The sequence below is a fragment of the Coenobita brevimanus genome, chromosome 95 (assembly GCF_032717465.1).
Source record: "Coenobita brevimanus isolate Jiangsu-jjx chromosome 95, ASM3271746v2, whole genome shotgun sequence".
NCBI classification, from domain to species: domain Eukaryota; kingdom Metazoa; phylum Arthropoda; class Malacostraca; order Decapoda; family Coenobitidae; genus Coenobita; species Coenobita brevimanus.
The window spans coordinates 959,145-979,860 of record NC_137048.1 but is presented as its reverse complement, the minus strand read 5'-3'; the positions used below and the strand labels follow the sequence as shown (position 1 = coordinate 979,860).

The 20,716-nt window shown below is 42.7% G+C and overlaps 1 protein-coding gene across 5 annotated transcripts in view; it reads left to right on the top strand.

Annotated features, from left to right (window-relative positions):
• The window catches only part of LOC145413148 (uncharacterized), a 111,726-nt gene that overhangs the window by 12,400 nt on the left and 78,610 nt on the right, over positions 1 to 20,716 (top strand). For 4 of the 5 annotated variants that reach the window (XM_080282872.1, XM_080282870.1, XM_080282871.1 and 1 more), the window contains 5 exons: positions 6,517 to 6,766; positions 9,442 to 9,550; positions 9,919 to 9,979; positions 17,777 to 17,885; positions 18,254 to 18,314. In XM_080282872.1, the coding sequence (XP_080138998.1) occupies positions 6,517 to 6,766; positions 9,442 to 9,497 (306 nt within the window). In that variant the 3' untranslated portion in view covers positions 9,498 to 9,550; positions 9,919 to 9,979; positions 17,777 to 17,885; positions 18,254 to 18,314. The remainder of the gene's footprint in view (positions 1 to 6,516; positions 6,767 to 9,441; positions 9,551 to 9,918; positions 9,980 to 17,776; positions 17,886 to 18,253; positions 18,315 to 20,716) is intronic. The other variant, XM_080282874.1, reaches the window with a different exon arrangement.

Here is a 20,716-nt window from a genome sequence, read left to right as displayed (position 1 = left end):
TTTGGGTCCATAAGTACAAGTCCAGGAGGCTGGGGCCCACTTTCTGGACATGCTTTTGGCTCTATTGCATTGGATAGTAGAGGGATTACTGTATATGGTAGGATGCATTTTGATGGAGTTAGAGAAATAACAGAGGAATTAGTTAGAGAAGAAAAACAGAGAGGTTTTAGGAAGGGTAGAGGGTGTGTAGGTCAAATATTCATCTTTAGGCCTTTAGTGGAAAAGTTTCTAGGGAAGGGAAAGAAGTTGTATGCAGCCTTCATGGATTTGGAGAAAGCATATGACGAGTGGATTGACAAATGTGGAAAATATTAAGAATATATGGAGTAAAAGGGAAGTTGTTGAAGAGTACGGTATGTATGAGGGTGCTCAGGCTGCTGTGCATGTGGGTAGCGAACTGAGTGAATTTTTCTGTCTGAATGGTTAGGGATGCGTCATGTTTCCAAGGATGTTCAGTCTGTATATGGATTGGTTTATAAAAGAGATACAAGGTAGGGAAGTGGCTGTTGGAGTGGCCCTTATGGGAGAGAGCATCATTTGGGGACTTCCTGTAGCTTCTTTTGTTTGTTAATGATACTGTACTGATAAGTGATGGTGAAGGAAAACTGCAAGGCTCAGTGAATGAGTTTGGGAGAGTGTGTAAGAAATAGATCTAAAGGTGAATGTAGGGAGGAGTAAAGTTACTGTCTTCGAGAGAAATGAAGTCACTAAATACCGGTATACAGTGAGAGTGGGTGGTGAGGAAATGGAAAATGTAAGTGCATTTAAGTACTTCGGTAGTGTGTCGAGTAAGGATGGAACTTTGGAGGATGAAGCAGGGCCATAATTTCTAGGGGGGCTATAGCCCCCCCAGTGTTTTCTGTATACAGTATTAATTTCTCAGAATTTCAAATAAGATTGAGGGCATATAAAGCTGAACTCAAAAATAAAAAAGAAGAAATATTTGGAGTAGTTTTGTTGAAAATTCAAACAATTCTACTTGTGCTTGATCAAATATTTCTAAATTTGATCCAAACTGACTATAAATCATAATAATACTTAGATTTTGATTATCATTACCAAAAAAATAGTCAGCGTGGTATATTTCAATCAACCCCACCGCGGGTGTGTAGGAACAATCTTGATAAGGGTGCAGCATAGTGGAGCAAAAATGTAAATTGGCCAAATTGTTAAACTTAGGCACAGTTGGAGTTGAAAGTTCAGACTGACAGAAAATGAAGCCTTTAACCTAAACACCCACTCTCATCACTAAAATTACATGCCTCATTAAACAACAGCATTCAGGTAGAATCATGCTGAAAAATCTAGGATTGTCTGCAAACTTGAACTCTTTGATTTAATTCTAAGTTTATAGTACGGAGGTATATACACTTGGCTTAGCCCCCAAAAAATTTTTGCTGAAAATTACGGGCCTGTGAAGTGCTTGAAAAGGTACAATGAGGAAGAAAGGTTGCTGGTTCTTTGAAAGCAGTGATAAGAAATGGGAAAGTGAGCATTGAATTTAAAAAGTCACTGCGTAACAGTATTGTGATACCAACTCTAACGTATGGAACAAAGCTTGGACCTTGTTGGAGAGACACAAGTCAAGAGTGAGAGCATTGGAAATGGGTTATTTTTGAGGAGCATGTGGAGTCACATGAAGATGCAGACTGACAGATGAGGAAATGAACGAGAGTTATAGTGTGGATATGCTGGAAAGCCATGTGGAGAGGATGGAGAGCAAGAGACTAGCGAGAAGAGTGTATGAGAGTGAGGTGGAGGGGGGGAGAGGGAGGGGGAGGTCGAGAATGACTTGGAGGGATGGAGTAGAGAGGTATATGAGAGAGGGAGGTGTGAGCTGGTGAGAGGTCAGTGAAATGGCAGGGGACAGAGCAACATGGAGGCAATTTGTTTGTGGCCACCCTTATGTGATTAAGGTGTCTGGCAGTAGATAGATAGTATGGTAAGCTAATTGGACCCAGGTAATACAGTTGTTGACGAATATTGTAGGAGAGGTTTGTTTAAGTTGTTCATATAATTTTCAGAATTTTTCCCTCATTGTAGCACAGTGGTAGCGCGCCGGACTCGTAATCGGGGGATTGCGAGTTCGAACCTCGCCCGGGCTGCCGTGCCGGGAGTGGTAGCTCGCTCCTGTAACCCTAGCGGGGCTATATAGTCCAATACAGGGCTTAGCTATCCCTACGTGTCAAGTGGGTTGGTGGAGGATTAGTGCCCCTCCCTGTAAAACAACTAACTCTAAGCCCTTGACCACCCCATTTGGGATACATGGCGTCTGGCAATGGATGGATGGATGGGTCTTCATGTTCTTTTTATCTTTAGCTAATGATATTTCGCGTGTTTCAGTTATTTTGAGACTTTTGTTGCAAGTGACCCCAGCCCCTTCAGGGAGTCAGATACGACATAAAATAATAAGAATTGATTGAAATACATTGAACAAATACAAATCATAAGTGAGAATTGATATAAAATGCATTTTAAAAATCTATCTGAATCGAACCTAGCCTGTCATAACCAAAGGACTGTAATTCTGACTTGTCCAAACTGGTTGGGTTTGCCCCCTAGACCTTCCCAGTGACATTAACCATTAGGCTAGATTGCACCAGACCTAACCTTGAAAGCCACTCAAACCCACCATGTGTAACTGTGAAAGTTGCTTACGTTAGAATGGTAGCCACCCCAACTTGGTCACCACCTGCACCTGACCATGTTTTTATTTATTTTTTATTTTTTTTTTTTTTTAACAACAGGAAGGAAAAACTAATGAATAAAAAATAAATAATCCACACACCAGATTACTGGTGTCCTTCATTCACAAAAAATCTGTAACAGTTGGACTCAAACAGCTGTGGGTTGAAGTTTAGGGGAAAACAACTCTGGGGAAGCGAGTTTCAAAGAGATGCAGTTTGGAGGATAAAAGATTTCTGATAAGCGGAAGTTCTGCAATATGGCAGTGTGACATTCCACTCATGAGTGCTACCAGATGCCCGTGCAGCACAGGAGAAGGCATGGAGAGCTGACACAGTGGATGTAACTTTGTCTAAGCATTTGCCATAAAAATACATTAATCCCTCCAGTATCCAATGTAATAGAGCCAGGCATGTCCGGAAAGTGGGCCCTTAGCTCCTGGACTGGTACTTAAGGACCCTAACCCAGCCTAACTTTGAAAGCCACCTAAATAACTCCCTACCGGACATGCATAGCACGTACCGTATTTAAAACTATTTAAGACCCTATTCACACCAATAATGGACATAAAGCATGAAATAAATGAAAAGGAACCAAAGAATGAGGAATTAGAAGTGACTGTACCTCAGCCAGGGTACTTACGGCATGTTTGTGGCCAGCTTTTCTAAGGTTTTGGCAGTGGTGAAAATCCTCTTGAAGCACGTACAGTAATCCAGTGTTGTGCTGCACTTAGTTCTTTGCACTGTGAGTTATAATTGTTTAACACTGCACAAAAGAAGAAAGCATACAATGAATGGATGAGAAATAGGGGCGTGGAAGAAGTTGAGAGGCGGAAGAGAGAGTTATATGTGGAAAGGAAGAGAGAGGTGAAAAGATTAGTAAGAGAGAGTAAGAAGAGAGTGGATGAGGAATTTGGAAGGAATTTGAGTGTAAAGTGGAGGGACTGTAAGAAAATGTTCTGGAGAGAAGTGAAAAGAGTAAGACAGGGTGGAAGTGAAGTCAGCAGGGGAGTGAAAGATAAAAATGGTAGATTACTAGTGGAGAAGGGAGAAAAAGTGAGCAGATGGAGAGAACACTTTAAGGAATTGTTGAACGTGGAGGATGGAAGTAATGCAAGTATAAGTGGCTGGGGAATGGCTGGGAGAAGGAGGGAGGTGAGAAGACAGGAAGAAATCAGTAGGATGGAAGTTGTGGAAGCAATGAAGAAAGTTAAATCGGGGAAAGCCCCAGGAATTGATGGAGTGTGTGGTGAAATGCTGAAGCATGGGGGAGAGATAGTAGTAGAATGGATGTGGAAGATGTGCAGATTGGCCTGGGAGGAAGGTAGAGTCCCGGAGGATTGGAAGTCAGGTATAATTATTCCCCTATACAAAGGAAAAGGGGAAAAAGAAGTGTGTGGTAATCATAGGGGCATTTGTCTTCTTAGTATAATAGGAAAAGTGTATGGTAGGTTACTTATAGACAGAGTTAGAGAAAGAACAGAGAAATTAGTTGGAGAAGAACAGGGAGGCTTTAGGAAGGGAAGAGGTTGTGTAGATCAGATATTCATTCTTAGATCTTTAGTGGAAAAGTTTCTAGAGAAGGGAAAGAAGTTGTATGCGGCTTTCATGGATTTGGAGAAAGCATATGACAGGGTGGATAGACTAGGATTGTGGAAAGTGTTAAGTATATATGGAGTAGATGGGAAGTTGTTGAATGCTGTGAAGAGTATGTACGATGGTGCGAAGGCTGCAGTGCGTGTGGATGGTGAACTAAGTGAATTTTTCTCTGTGAAAGTTGGTTTGAAACAGGGATGTGTCATGTCTCCATGGTTGTTCAATCTGTACATGGATGGGGTAATAAAAGAGGTACAAGGTAGGGTAGTGGATGTTGGAGTGGCCCTGGTGAGAGAGGATAGTGTTTGGAAACTCCCTGTACTGTTGTTTGCAGATGATACTGTGTTGTTGAGTGAAGACGAAGGGGAGCTGCAAGGCTTGGTGGATGAGTTTGAGAGAGTGTGTAAGAAACGGAACCTAAAGGTGAATGTAGGGAAGAGTAAAGTGATGGTCTTTGAGAGAGGTGAAGTCAGTGAATGTACAGCGAGGTTGGATGGTGAGGAATTGGAAAATGTGAGTACGTTTAAGTATTTGGGTAGTGTGATGAGTAAGGATGGAGGTTTGGAGGGTGAAGTGCTTGAAAGGGTACAGCAGGGAAGAAAGGTTGCTGGTTCCTTAAAAGCAGTGATAAGAAACAGGGAAGTGAGCATGGAAGTAAAAAAGTTACTACATGACAGTATTGTGATACCAACTCTAACGTACGGAAGTGAAGCTTGGACATTGTTGGAAGGACACAAGTCAAGAGTGAGAGCAGTGGAAATGAGTTATTTAAGAGGAGCCTGTGGAGTCACGTGGAGAGACAGGCTGACGAATGAGGATGTAAAGGAGCGTTGTGGTGTGGATGTGGATGTGATAGGAAGCGTTGTGAGGAACACACTGAGGTGGTTTGGCCATGTGGAGAGGATGGAGGGTGAAAGATTGACGAAGAGAGTGTATGTGAGTGAGGTGGAGGGTGGAAGAGGGAGGGGGAGACCGAGGATGAGATGGAGGGATGGGGTGGAGAGGTATATGAGAGAGGGGGGTGTGAGTTGGGAGCAGGGCAGTGAAATGGCGGGGGACAGGGCGACTTGGAGGCGATTTGTTTGTGGCCACCCCAAACGGGATTGAGGCGTCTGGCAATAGATAGATAGACATTGTTCTTAACTGCACCACGCCAGTTTCAACGACCAGTTTGCACTCCAGTTAATCCTTTGCACTCTAAATTCTAATTTCTTAACACTGCACAACGCTGTAAATTTCCGTGTGGTCTAGTGGTGAGGTATTGCAGTTTATTCACTGTTTATTCACAAAAAATGAGCACATGTGGCTTCCATTGAGATAGACATCTACTCGCCATCGAAGTTAGGCAGTAACTGTTAGAGTGTTGGTGACGGGGAAACAGAGTTGCCAGATCGCAATGGCCACATTACCAAACGCTTCAATTTTCATTACCAAATTAACTTTTCATTACTAAATTCATAAAGCTAGCATTTATTCTTCACGAATTATATATACAAGTGGAAATACATATAACCACACTTCTCATAATTAACAGCATGTTGATTATTTTCACATCATGTAGGCCAGCAGATTAATCAGAGAGAGCAAACAATCCACCGTCTCCATGCTTTGTATCCTCATACATGTGAAAAAATCCGTTTGGTAATGCATTATTCTGATTCATTACCAAACGAATTTTTTTATTTCCAAATTGCCCCACATTTGGTAATAAAAAATACCAAATGGCTACCTTGACAGGGGAGGGTAGAGGGGGGAGGAAGGAAGGGGAGAAGGGGCCGTGGTGTAAACCAGCTGTTCGGTGTCGCACGGCAATTTCAAATCACAGGTGGGGAAAAATTCGGATTTGAGGGGGATTTTTTTTTCTTTTTTTTTTGACCATTTTTGGGTTCCGAAGATCCAGGCCCACAATGTCTGTTAAATGGGGTGTCCGGAAAGTATGGGGATTACTGTACCTGTAAAATAATGCAAGGGAGGCAACATTCTTTCTTACCTGTTGGGGAGGTAGTTTATTTGTAATAGCAGGGTTATTAATAATTCCAACATCTTTGTTCTGAATCTTGCCTTGTTGCTTTTGTGCAACATCCTCTCAACCACTCCTCAAGGATGAGCAATATTTCAGTATTTTAGGGGGGGGGGGTACATGCTCTAGTGCCCTTTCCCCCCCCCTCCTTCCCTCAAACTTCCACTGAACCAAAAGGTTAGTTCAAGGGTATTAACAATACTCTTGGTTTCACAGGCTGACTGGATGAATATGGGTAAAGCCTTCCCCCACCCTGTCTCCTATCCAGACCATTCTGCCACAGTGTCTTCCTCCTCCCTCGTCATCACACCAACATTGGAGGATGGCAGAGATGCTGCATGCGATAGGGATGGACGTTTGTTGTCTGTTGACTGTGGCAAGCCAGACGGTTCAGATCAGCCAGTGTCATCCAGATTTACCATCATCACTCTCCAGCAGTGGTACACTTTCTTGATCGCATATGGCAGTAAGGGCACAAGGTTAAAAATGAAGATTACATTACACATTTCAAGATGTTTTTAATAGAAAGTATATCATAATTTTATACTATTATGTAAGAAGTGCATAAGGAAGCTGATTGTCCGGATGTCCATTACCTGGATGCTGTGATCTGACCATTAGAAACCATTATTCATACAGTTTTCCATTTTATCCAGATGAAATGCCTGCGTCCGGGTAGAAATTATGTCTGCGAGAACAGTGGATGTTGGAGTGACCCTAATGAGAGAGGGCAGTGTTTGGAAACCCATGTACTGTTGTGTGCAGATGATACTTTGTTGTTAAGTCAAGATAAAGGGGAGCTACAAGGCTTGGTGGATGAGTTTGGGAGTGTGTGTAAGAAACGGAATCTTAAGGAGAATGTAGGGAAGAGTAAAGTTATGGTCTTCGAGAGAAGTGAAGTCAGTGAATGTACAGTGAGGTTGAAATGGAAAATGTGAGTACGTTGAAGTACTTGGTTAGTGTGATGAGTAAGGATGGAAGTTTGGAGAGTGAAGTGCTTGAAAGGGTGCAACAGGGAAGAAAGGTTGCTGGTTCCTTCAAAGCAGTGATAAGAAACACGGAAGTGAGCATGGATGTGAAAAAGTTACTACATGACAGTATTGTGATACCAAGTCTAACATATGGAAGTGAAGCTTGGACCTTGTTGGAGGGACAGAAGTCAAGAGTGAGAGCAGTGGAAATGAGTTATTTGAGAGGAGCATGTGGAGTCACATGGAGAGATGCACTGTCAAATGAGGATGTGAAGGAGCGTTGAGGTGTGGATGTGAATGTGAGAGGAAGTGTTAGGAGAAACACATTGAGGTGGTTTGGCCATGTGGAGAGGATGGAGAGTGAGAGATTGACGTGGAGAGTGTATGCTAGTGAGGTGGAGGGGGAGAAAGGGAGGGGGAGGCCAAGGATGAGATGGAGGGCTGGAGTGGAGAGGTAGATGTAAGAGGGGGGTTTGAGTTTGGAGCTGGGCAGTAAAATGACGGGGGACAGTGCGACATGGTCATCCCATACAGGATTAAGGTGTCTGGCAATAGATACAGTACAATCCCAGTTAACCGGGTGGCTTGGGGAATTTACCTTCCCGGTTACAGATTTTTCCCGTATTTCTGATTTTCAAGTCAAATCTATACAAAGGCTATCACAGCAGTAAATACAGTTCAGGTACTCACCAGTCACATTAGGGGTTACACTAAGAGATTCCGCCTGAAAAACTGCCTTGTAAACACACACCATGGTCATAACGGACGTGCGTGCAATGTCTAGCAATTTGCAGTACCATACATTGTTTACCGAATTACTGTATTCATTATATGTACTGTACTCATAAAAATTGAAAAATAAAATAAAGAAATAAAAGCTTGAACATTTATTAGTGAACTGATGATGTGTTAAGACTGCACTGTAGAATTATCACGACACCTGTGCCCCCACGTGAGTTTGTTTACGTTTCCGACTGTTCTTCTTCTTCCCTACCTGACCTCCATCACTCCACCCCTCACCCACCACTCAGCTGTTTTGCAGAAAATAAAATAAATGATGTACGTATGAAATGCAGGCATATTATTTATTTATTTTTCTTCCAACAAAGTAAACTTTCATTCCTATTAACATTTATATTCAGCCATTAGTGTTTTATAATGTTCGCCTTTTTCAAGTCTGTTGCATATGTCCAGCTTCTGTTTCAAGGTAAGCACGATACGCTTATGTTTAGTTTGCACTTTAGGCATTTTGGAGTGTATAAATTACCGTCTATCAGAGGAACACAATAGCAAGAGAGCTTGTTTACTGTCTGGTGGCAAAACGCAGACTGGTGATTTTTGGAGGGTGTGGAGGATGACTGAATTCAAGTAGGGGAAAGAGGGGGAGAGGAGGGGTGGTTAAGAGGATTTGCTAGGGATTTACATTAGCCGGAAATGCCTTCACCTCCCTTTGTCTGACTTCACCCAGCCTCGCGTGACACGATCAAACGGCGGTTTGGCGGTCCATTCAAATTGGCGCACAGTTATAACTTACTGACATTATTACCAGCCCTTGAATTTTCCCGTTGTTCTGAGTATTCCGTTTGTCTGGATACCGGATAGCTGGGATTGTACTGTACATAGTTTAATTAAATGTTTTCTTATTGTATATTCTACTAAGGAGAGGAAGTTTATAGGATAACTGTTTGTACAGTATATGTGGCCGTTATAAGCACAACCAGAGTTTACTCCAATCAAACCTGACATTCATCTTCCATGGTGCATGGGGACTTTTCAGTGTGTGTTTTTTTTTTAAGGGGAAAACAATGCATGATATGCTCTGAAATACAGTATCTCATGAGGATATAATTGCAGTATTTCCCATACAATATGGCTGCACTGGTCCAGAATGCACCTGCTGGTGCCTTCCTGGCTACTCCTGCCATTGTTGTGTTCTGTGCTCGGCAGGGACCTATGGAGGTGACAGGCTGGGTGATGTGGCAAGCAGGTAGTGGTGTGGAGCCAGAATAAATTACCAGGATATAGCCTCAGAGACCTGAAGTGTATATTCTGGCACTCCTTGTTGCAGCATATATATGTCTTGGGTAAATGTGTATTTTGATGGTTATCTTGTTACCTAAAACATTTTTGGCAGCTGCTGTGTTTGTCTAAAGAACATAACTGATTGCAGAGTCAACCATTCATCTGATGTTGAGATGTGTGGAGGAGTCCCTATGGACTCCCTGAAGTTGTTGCAACAAGTTGATCTGCTGCAAGTGCTGTGCCTCTGTCCAACCAAGGTTTGTTATGTTGTATGGTAGTCTTGACAGCATCTGTTGCTTTTGGTGTTAATCTTTCCCAAAACATTTCATGTAAGTTTAACACCCAACAATTTAAAAGTTTAGCCTCTCTGTTGATGTATATTTTCTGGTGTAATGAATTTGTTGTTACCATTAATGCAAATATTCTCTAATTGTAGTGGCTCCTTCATGTTGTGAACTCTTTAATTTATGAGTGAATGATGATCTTTCGGGAAAGCTCCCTCTTCTGAGAATTTACCCGTTATGTTTATATAAACTGCTGTGTATTTTCCATCTGACATTTTAAGTATGGGATTTTCTGTGTGGTATCGCAGGAGCTTGTCTAGTGTTGCCACTCTTCCTTGCAGGTACATGTGGTCTGAGGTCAACTCAACAAGGCAGGGCATGTTCTTTACTTTGGCTTGACTGGTTAGTGAATGGGAGTGTGGCCCTTTTTATTTTGGCAAACTTTGGTTAGTAGTTTTCTGCTAAGATATGTATGTATATTCCATCCATCCATCATCCAGTCCTACCTTGCCCCATGAGGAGCGTAGGAGGCTGGGGCTAGGCATGTTGGTCCTGACATTTAAGATGAGAGTGAAAACACACACACACATATATATATATATATATATATATATAAATATTTTTTTTTTTTTTTACTCTACCCCACCCCACATTGGGGTGGGATTGGAGGTCTGGATGATGATGATGATCATATGGTTATTGTCATAAGGTCGACTTAAAAAGTACCTTCTTTCATAAGGCTTTACTTAGCAAGAAACACAGGTAGGTGTTTACCCAGATACAACCAGGATCTGTCTGACTCTAAAATGCTAAAAGACTTTAAACATGAGCTTCGGAACACGAAACATAAGACCCCGAACAATTCACTCAGAAACAGTCATAATGAGTCCAACCCTTTTGAAAAGAAGCATTCCCAGTAAACCCCAGTTTTATACCGCATTCACCCCATCTAATAAAGTTCCAAGCAAATATTTAGTACAACCCAGTTCAGTAATTAAATCTGTTTACACAGTTATATATACTGTACAAAAATTAGCCTACAAATCTAATTAGTAGTAAGTAAGCCTGTCTACAGGTTTTTTAATTCTGGTAGAACGAAGGTCCGGTTCTGGCATGCTAGAAGTAGGCTGTTCATCGGGAACCAGGGAAGCCTGTTGGGGAGAGAGAGAATCCTTCTTCAGTGATGTCTGGAGGTCTGGCACAGAGTCAGATGAACCCTGGGCAGTAGGTTGGTTCTCTGAAGGCTGATCAAGCAGAGGGGGTAGAGACTCTTCATAGGGCACCAGAGCCTTAGGGGAAGGTGCCAGGTCCCTTTTGGAGTCAGTAGTTTCCCTCCCGTCAGAATAGCGGACCCAGGCATAGTGAGGGGTGGCATTCACTAGGTCGACAGGCTCCACCAGAGGATCAGACTTAGACTGGCGGACAATCTTGCGCAGGAGCACAGACCTAGGGGTGGAAAGCCAGGTTGGTAGAGAGTAACCATTACAGAATTTCATGGGGTAAGTAAACAGTCTTTCATGAGGGGTTTGATTAGTGGCAGTGCAAAGAAGAGACCTGATAGAATGAAGAACACTGTCTAGTACTAGTTCCCAATAAGTCTCTGGAAGATTGTGGAGTCTAAAAGCCAAACTCACAGCTGTCCATATAGTCCCATTCTCCCTCTCGCACTGACCATTACCCTGAGGATGATAGGGGGTGGAATGAGTCATAGCTACACCTTGTTCCATGAGAAAACTAGAAACTTCCTTGGATACAAACTGCAGTCCCCTGTCAGAGTGGATAGAGGAAGGGCAACCAAACAGAGAAAACAGTTTCAGAAGACAAGATATTACAGTCTGAGCAGACATGTCTGGACAAGGAAATGCAAAAGGAAATCTAGAGTATTCATCTACCATAACCAGAAGATATTTGTTGCAAGTAGAGGAAGGCTTAGGACCTATAAAATCAATAGAGATACGGTTGAAGGGATGCATAGCATGAATGAGATGAGCTGAGGGTGGTCTGAAAAATTTAGGTTTCAGTTCAGAACAGACAGAGCACTGTGAACAAACTCATATCACATCCTCTACTGAGTAAGACAGATTTTTAGCCCTCACAAAGTGGTATAGTCTAGTGACACCAGGATGACAAAGTGATCTGTGGATCTCTTCTAGGGAAACAAAGTGAGAATTAGAGGTGGCACTGCAAACACGGGAAAGAGTATCACATGGAATATTCTCAACTCCGGGTCGATATCTGATATCATACAGGTATTCAGAGAGTTCCAGTCGCCACCGCAAGATCTTGTCATTCTTAATTTTGGATGAGTGACGAGAGTTGAACATGAAAGATACTGCCTGCTGATCAGTCACAATAGTGAACCTCCTGCCAATTAGAAATAATCTCCACTTACGTACTGCTTCAATGATAGCAGTAGCTTCTCTTTCCATGGCAGACTGGAGCCTTTCAGAGCTAGTCAAGGTCCTCGAGAAGAAAGCTACCGGATGACCCTGCTGAGAGAGAGTGGCAGCCAAAGAAGTAGCAGAAGCGTCAACCTGTAAAGGCAAAGTCTCATCAAATGCATCCAGAGACGCTTTGCAAATCTCGTCTTTCAAGGAGTTGAAGCACCGAGTTCCATGGGAGTCCAAGGGAAAAGATTTTGGGTTTAAGAGAGGTAGAATACGACTAGAATAATTGGGAATCCAAAGTGAATAATTTGAGAAGAGGCCCAAAGCACGCTTGAGGAAGGCAGAATCTGAAGGGACTGGCACGTTCCTCAGGGGAGAGAAATGTTCAGGGTCAGGGCATAGAATTCCATAAGATATACAGTATCCTAGGTAGTTTCTTTGTCATGTTGTACTGGCATATGGCCTCATTCAAAGTAAGATTATACTTAGAAGCAACTTCCATGAAGCGCTCAAGATTACGATCATGATCCTTTTGCCCTAATCCACAGATTATAACATCATCATTATAAGCATAAGTGGCTTCCAGGTTATTATCAGTAATCAAAGTAGTAATCACATGCTGGAAAGCAGCCACCGCATTGGTCAGACCAAATGAGATCCTAGTGTACTGAATTAATTGCCCATCAGCCTCAAAAGCAGTGTATATTTTCTCCTCATCCCTGAGGGGAACTTTGTAATAAGCACTTTTAAGATCAAGCATGCTGAACACCCAATACCTTTCCATTTTATGGACTAAGTCATTAATGCGAGGAATTAGGAAAGCGTCTAGTAGTGTAAAACGATTTATAGTCCTGGAATAGTCAACTACCATGCGGCGCTTATGGTAATCATCCCTAGTTACTAAAACCTGAGCTCTCCAGGGAGACTGGCTCTTCTCAATTATCCCTTCACAAAGCAAGGACAGAACTTCCTCGTGAGTGAAATCCTCATCAGACTTGAGAACCTACGAGTTTGAGTTGAGACAGGCTTACAATTAGAGGTCAAGTTAGGGAACAGGGAAGGATGATCCAAGGACATACAAGCAACTCCACAAACAGTTAGCTTAGGTCTAGGTCCATGAAGGTCAAATTCAACTGATTTATGCATCTTCATAAAGTCTTTTCCTAGAATTACTTTAGCACACAGATGAGGAAGGACAGAATTTAAATTTTGAATACTTATTTCCAAGTACATTAAGATTAACAGTACAATGCCCCACGGTATCTGAGGATAGGGATGAAGATGCCATAGTTGCGGTTGCCCTAGAAGGGGTAATGTTCAGGCCTAGTTGTTCAGCTACCTCAGCTTGCATAAAGCTAGAATCACTACCACTATCAATCAGAGCATACATATTAACATTATTAACCCTTACAGAAACAGTAGAACAGCATGGTTGTTTGAAGGAAGCAGCATCCTCTTTAACCAGGTCCGTAGTTGCAGCAGAAGAGCCACAGGGTGGAGTAGGTGCAGTCGATCCGTTGGGTGGAGTAGAAGCAGTAGCTATAGTAGCCAAAATGGTAGCTACGGACTCACTAGCACAGCATGGTAGTTTAGAGGAACCAGCATCATCTATAACTGGGTCCATAGTTGCAGCAGAGCCACAGGGTGGAGTCTGTGCAGTAGATACATTGGGTGGAGTAGGAGCAGTAACTATAGTAGCCAAAATGGTAGCTACAGTCACATGCTTCACTCTGTCCTCTCTGTCCCTCCAAGATTTACACACACTGGTGTAATGACCCCTCTTATCACATTTGTAGCATACAACGGTTTGAGCAGGACATTGAGCTCGAAGGTGACGGGACCGACCACAAAAAAAAACATGAGGGTTTGGAGGCAGCAGATGTCCCTATATATTCAGCAGCTTCTAGGCTGGGACAAGACGAATTAACTTCATTAGGAGAAGTCGAGGCGTCCATTGTAGCCAAGTAGTTTTCATGGAGTTGAGGAGTAACATATACTTCGGCATTCCTCTGAGCCAAGTCCAAACTTCGAGCAAACTGCACAGCTTCATGTAGAGTTAGAAATTCTTTCTCCAGGAGTCGCTAACGAATCATAGGTGAAGTGAGACCAGAGATAAAAGCATCACAGATGGCTTCCTGGGTATAAGTATCAGCAGTCACAGCCTTAAATTCACATTCCTTGGATAGCAGCTTCAGTGACTGTAGAAACTGGTCTATGGATTCACTGGGTAGTTGTTTCCGTGTAGAGAGCTGATGCTGAGCAAAGATGACATTTGTAGGTTTCACATAAACAGCCTTCAGTACCTCAATAGCTTCAGTGTAGGTCTTGCAATCAGCAATATCAGTATAGACTGAAGGGGACACGTAGTTAAAGAGGAGCTTGAGCTTGTCTGGCACAGAGTCGCCACTCATAGACGCAAGAAAATTAGTGAAGGTACAGAACCAGTGTTTCCTCTGAGCAGGGGTAGTAGCTGGAGTTCCGTTAAAACGTTCAGGTCGTAGCAACTTCTCCATCTTCAGTAACTCGGTCTCGGTGTCGGCAGTGAATAAAAGAATTTTCTTGCTAGGTAAATTGTCATAAGGTCGACTTAAAAAGTACCTTCTTTCATAAGTCTTTACTTAGCAAGAAACACAGGTAGGTGTTTACCCAGATACAACCAGGATCTGTCTGACTAAAATGCTAAAAGACTTTAAACATAAGTTTCGGAACACGAAACATAAGACCCCGAACAAATCGAACAAAGAACTCAGAAACAGTCATAATAAGTTCAACTCTATTGAAAAGAAGCATTCCCAGTAAACCCCAGTTTTATACCACAGTTATGATTCTCAACAAGCTTTGGCCGGCAGCTGCTTGTGTGTATAGTTTTTACTAAAAGCATTAAAAATAAAACATATTGTGCCCCCACTAGTTGTTGCAGGCTATCCAATCTCGATATACCGGTATCTGTAAGCCACGCCCCCTTCCCCTTGCGCCTAAGTTATTGTACGGCTGACACGGCTGTATCACTTACTGTCTTACTGAGCCAGCCATACAGTAACTGTTAGGCACTGAGGGAAGGGGGCATGGCTTCCAGATACAGTAAACCCTTCATAAGTCAAACTGTATGGGGCTCAAGGGTAGTTTGCCTTAATAGATTTTCCAACTAACAAAAAATAATTGCAAAAAAACCCATACAGTATCACACAGCTATCAGACGTAATAAAGCCAAAGGCATGTCTGGTTGATGGCTCCATCCTGGTAATGGACTTCTCCCCTGGCCCCCATTCGTACATAACCTAACCTTGAAAGCCAGTGTAAAAGGCCACCACAGTACATCATACAACTTTTGTTCCTGGTGTTTGACACTACTCTATGTAGTCAAGCAGACCTATAAACCACAGCTAAGCAATTACCATGGTCTAGCAGACCCATGAACCTCAGACAAACAATCACCATTGCAGGGCCATACCCTGCAGTGATATGAAAACATGAAAAAAAAACGGCTACATAAGAAAAATGCATTGGCCACACAAAACATAATGGTAGAATGAAATAAAGTTATCGTGAAATAGAATAAAATTATGGTGCAGCACAGAAAGCTTGAGTAAAATCAAAGTCAACACTCACAATTCAACCATCCTGCATCAGTCTTCCTCATGATCTGCTGCATCTCCTGCATCATCACTACCCTCCTCCTTTTCCCTGGTGATGGGGCAATCATCACACACCCTAGGAAGAGGCTTGCAAGGAATAGCAAGGCCAGAAGCAGGTAGGGAACAACCACAAAACGCACAACATGCGCCGCCATAACTACTGTCCTCAAGATGCTTGCTCGACTGTTACCACTCGGGAAATGAGAATGACTGAGGGGGTGTCGAACAGTCAGTGGGTGATCTACCCAGCCATATTACCCCCCACAATGATCACAAACTATATGTGATGCATTGGGTGTCTTCCCTTTCCTCTCTTCCTTCCTTCCTCTTTTGTCTTTCTTTCCTTCTCATTTTCCATTTCCTTCTGCCTGTGGGTGACTTTACACTCTTATGTCTTTCTTTCCTTCATTCTTTCATCTTCCTTCTGCCTATGGGTGACTCTACACTGAGTGACAAGCCAAGTGGTCTCCTGTACACCAGGAAACCATTTACTATGCTGGGTGGTAACCATATAACCAAATTATGGCACCTGGTTGTTTAATGGGTAATTAAAGTGCTCTAATCGGATTTAGTCAGTGCACGTTTACATCCAAGGGATGGTTGGGGTTTATTGCTCACATAATGCCACTCCAGGGGTGAGTGAAACTGGTGACTCTCATCTTAAATGTCATGACCAGCTTATCTAGCCCTGGGCTGCTATGCTCCTCATGGTGCAACATAGGATTCGATGATGGATAGATGCTCACCATCCACCCACTCGATGTAGTGCTGCTCTCGGGTGTCTGCCCTTTCCTCTCCTCCATTCTTCTTTTTTTCCATCCTCTTCTGTCTTTCTTTCCTTCATTCTTTCCTCGACCTTCTGCCTACGGGTGACTTTACACTCCGACTTCTGTCATTCTTTCCTTCATTCTTTCCTCTTCTTTCTGCTTGTGGGTGACTACACTGAGTGACAAGCCAAATGGTTTCCTGTACATCAGGAAACCATTTACTACGCTGGGTGGTAACATATAACCAAATTTTGGTGCCTGCTGGTTTAGTGGGTAATTACGGCACTCCAGTCAGATTGAGCCAGTGAAGGTTTATATCCAATTGGTTTTGGGGGTTTGTTGCTCACATAATGCCATGTAAGGATCATTGAGGCTGGTCACTCTCTTCTTAAATGTCAGGACCAACTTGCCTAGCCCAGGGCTTCTACACTCCTCATGGGGCGACAGGATTGGATGATGGATGGATTTTCTCATTGTATATTCTACTGACCTTGTTGGAGGGACAAAAGTCACTAGTCAGAGCAGTGGAAATGAGTTACTTGAGAGGAGCATGTGAAGTCACATGGAGAGTCAGAATGACAAATGAGGATGTGAAGGAGTGTTATTGTGTGGATGTACAGTAGATGCGATAGGAAGCTTTAACAGAAACACAGTGAGATGGTTGGACCATGTGGAGAGGATGGAGAGTGAGAGACTGGCGTGGAGAGTGTATGTGAGTGAGGTGGAGTGGGTGGAGGGAGGGGGAAGCCAAGGATGAGATGGAAGGATGGAGTGGAGAGGTATATGAGAGAGGAGGGTGTGAGCTGGGAGCATGGTAGTGATATGGCAGAGGACAGGACAACATGGAGGCAATTTACAGGATTAAGGTGTCTGGCCATAGATTGATAGATAGATATTCTACTGATGAAAGGTAGTTTATAAGATACCTACCTGTGTATGTGGCTGTTATAATCACAGCCAGAGTTTACTTCAATCTAACCTGGCATTCATCTTCCATGGTGCATGGGGACTTTTCAGTGTTTTTTTTTTTTAAGAGAAAAAAAATGCATATGCTCTGAAATACAGCATCTAGTAAGGACATAATATTCAGTATTTCCCATACAATATGGCTGCACTGGTCCTGAATGCACCTGCTGGTGCCTCCCTGGCTACTGTCTGCCATGGTTGTTGTGTTTTGTGCTCGGCAGGGACCTAGGGAGGTGACAGGCTGGATGATGTGGCAAGCAGGTAGTGGTGTGTAGCCAGAATAAATTACCAGGATATAGCCTCAGAGACCTGAAGTGTATATTCTGTCACTCCTTATTTTAGCATATATGTCTTGGGTAAATGTGTATTTTGGTGGTTATTTTGTTACCTAAAATATTTTTGGCAGCTGCTGTGTTTTAGTCTAAAGAACATAACTGATTGCAGAGTCAACCATTCATCTGGTGCTGAGATGTGTGGAGGAGTCCTTATGGATTCCCTGAAGTTGTTGCAAGAAATTGATCTGCTGCACGTGCTGTGCCTGTGTCCAATCAAGGTTTGTTGTGTTGTGTTGTAGTCTTGACAGCATCGGTTGCTTTTGTTGTTAATCTTTCCCAAAACATTTCATGTAAGTTTAACCCCGAACAATTTAAAAGTTTAGCCTATTTATTGATGTATATTTTCTGATGTAATGAATTTGTTGTTACTATTAATGCGAGTATTCTCTGATTGTAGTGGCTCCTTCATGTTGTGAACTCTATAATTTATAAGTGAATGATGATCTTTCGGGAAAGCTCCCTCTTCTGAGAATTTACCCGTTATGTTTATATAAACTGCTGTGTATTTTCCATCTGACATTTTAAGTATGGGATTTCCTTTGTGGTATCACAGGAGCTTGTCTAGTGTTGCCACTCTTCCTTGCAGGTACATGTGGTCTGAGGTCAACTCAACAAGGCAGGGCATCTTCTTTACCACAGTTTCACTGGTGAGTGAATGGGAGTGCTGCCCTTTTTATTTTGGCAAACTTTGGCTAATAGTTTTGTGTTAAGATATATACCGTATGTATATTCCATCCATCCGTCATCCAATCCTACCTTGCCCCTGAGGAGCATAGGAGGCTGGGGCTAGGCATGTTGGTCCTGACATTTAAGATAGTGAATATATATACAGGTAAGCCCTTAATTCACGCGAACTTTTTTCACACGATTTCGGTTATCCATGAATTTTTCGTACAATAATTAAAACAAAATTATAGTATTCAAATAAATAATTTTAATATACAAGAGAAATAAATAAAATATAAAAATGCCTACCTGCTGCCCGTGTGCATACATATGTGTGTGTGTGTGTATGTGTGTGTGGGAGGTTGATCTACCAGGCACCACAGTCAGTTTGAATCCGACGGTCGAACCATGCATGACTGGCCAATTGTTATTTGCGGCTTATTTTTCTGCCTTCCAGTGATTGCTTGCCTTGTCTGCCAACATGGGGCCTAAGCATAGTGCCAGTGATGCATGTGGTAACACACCAAAACGGACTAGTAAAGTGATGTTGCTGACAGAGAAAGTTAGAGTGTTGGACAAACTTCAGGGAGGAATGTCGGCGACAATTCTCCGTCAGGACGATTCCTCGTCATTTATTTACGTACCAGTTTATTTAGCAAGTACAGTACATTAGTTTTTTACTTATATGAGTTATAAAATCCCCCTGAAAATTAGTTATTAAAGTATTAATTAATCAATAATAAGTAGAATGATGGGGAATTGTCCATGTTTTGACGGTGAATTGACTTGATGGTGAAATGTCTCAGAACCGTATGTTTGGGGTGAGTCAACTGTTCATACAATAAAGAAGGAGAACGTAGGATACGGGAGACAGTGAGGGCTAGTGCTCCAGACTACTAAAGTGTCTCCACCTACGCCTGTGAATTGTCTTGGAACCTGTGAATTGTCTTGGAACCGCATGTTTGGGGTGAATGAGCCAACTGTTCATACAATAAAGGAGGCAGAATGTAGCATATGGGAGGCAATGAGGGCTTGTGCACCAGGCTGCTGAAGTGTCTCCACCTACGCCTGTGCTTGTCAGGTTTCAGTGTTAAATTTCTTACATTTTTGTTGTTTTTCATACTTTATGGTAGTTTATAAGGTGTATGTAGTGCATAAACAGTATTATTCAGATGTAATATACTTAATAGACATGCGTAATTATGTGCACACAAGGGCAGAACATATACGCGAATTTACCACATACGCGAAGGGTCTAGGAACCTAACCCTCGCGTGAATTAAGGGCTTACCTGTACTGTATATATATATATATACAGTAATCCCTCCACTATCTGATGTAATAGAGCCATAGGCATGTCCAGAAAGTGGTCCTGTCCGGATAGTGGGTCCCAGCCCCCTGGACTTGTACTTATGGACCCTAACTCAGAAAAACACCTATACAACTCCCTCTGGACATGCATAGCATCTATTTAAGACCCAAATCACACCAATAAGGGACATAAAAGACTGAAATAAATGCAAAAGAACCACAAAATGAGGTTTTAGAGGTGAGTTATTATAATATTAAACATTCTGGGTACTTACAACAAGTCCCTGGCTCCTGGACTGGTACTTATGGACCCTAACCCTACCTAATTTTGAAAGCCACCTAAATAACTCACTTCCGGACATGCATAGCACATATTTAAACCTATTTAAGACCCTATTCACACCAATAATGGACATAAAGCTTGAAATATATGAAAAGGAACCAAAGAATGAGGAATTAGAAGTGACTGTACCTCATCCATGGTAATTACAGCACGTTCGTGGCTGCCTTTTGTAAGGTTTTGGCAGTGGTGAAAATGCTCTTGAAACACGTACAGTAATCCAGTGTTGTGCTGCACTTATAGTACAGTACAATCCCAGCTATCCGGTATCCAGATGGAATACTCAGAAAAACGGGAAAATTCAAGGGCTGGTAAAAACGTCAGTAAGTTATAACTGTACGCCATTTTGAATGGACCGCCAAACCGCTGTTTTATCGTGTCACGCGAGGCTGGGTGAAGTCGGACTAAGCGAGGTGAAGGCATTTCTGGCTAATGTAAATCCCTAGTAAATCCTCTTAACCAGCCCTCCTCCTCCCTCTTTCTATCTATCTATCTATTGCCAGATGCCTCAATCCCGTTTGGGGTGGCCACAAACAAATCACCTCCAAGTCGCCCTGTCCCTCGCCATTTCACTGCCCTGCTCCCAACTCACACCCCCCTCTCTCATATACCTCTCCACCCCATCCCTCCATCTCATCCTCGGCCTCCCCCTCCCTCTTCCCCCCTCCACCCCACTCACATACACTCTCTTCGTCAGTCTTTCACCCTCCATCCTCTCCACATGGCCAAACC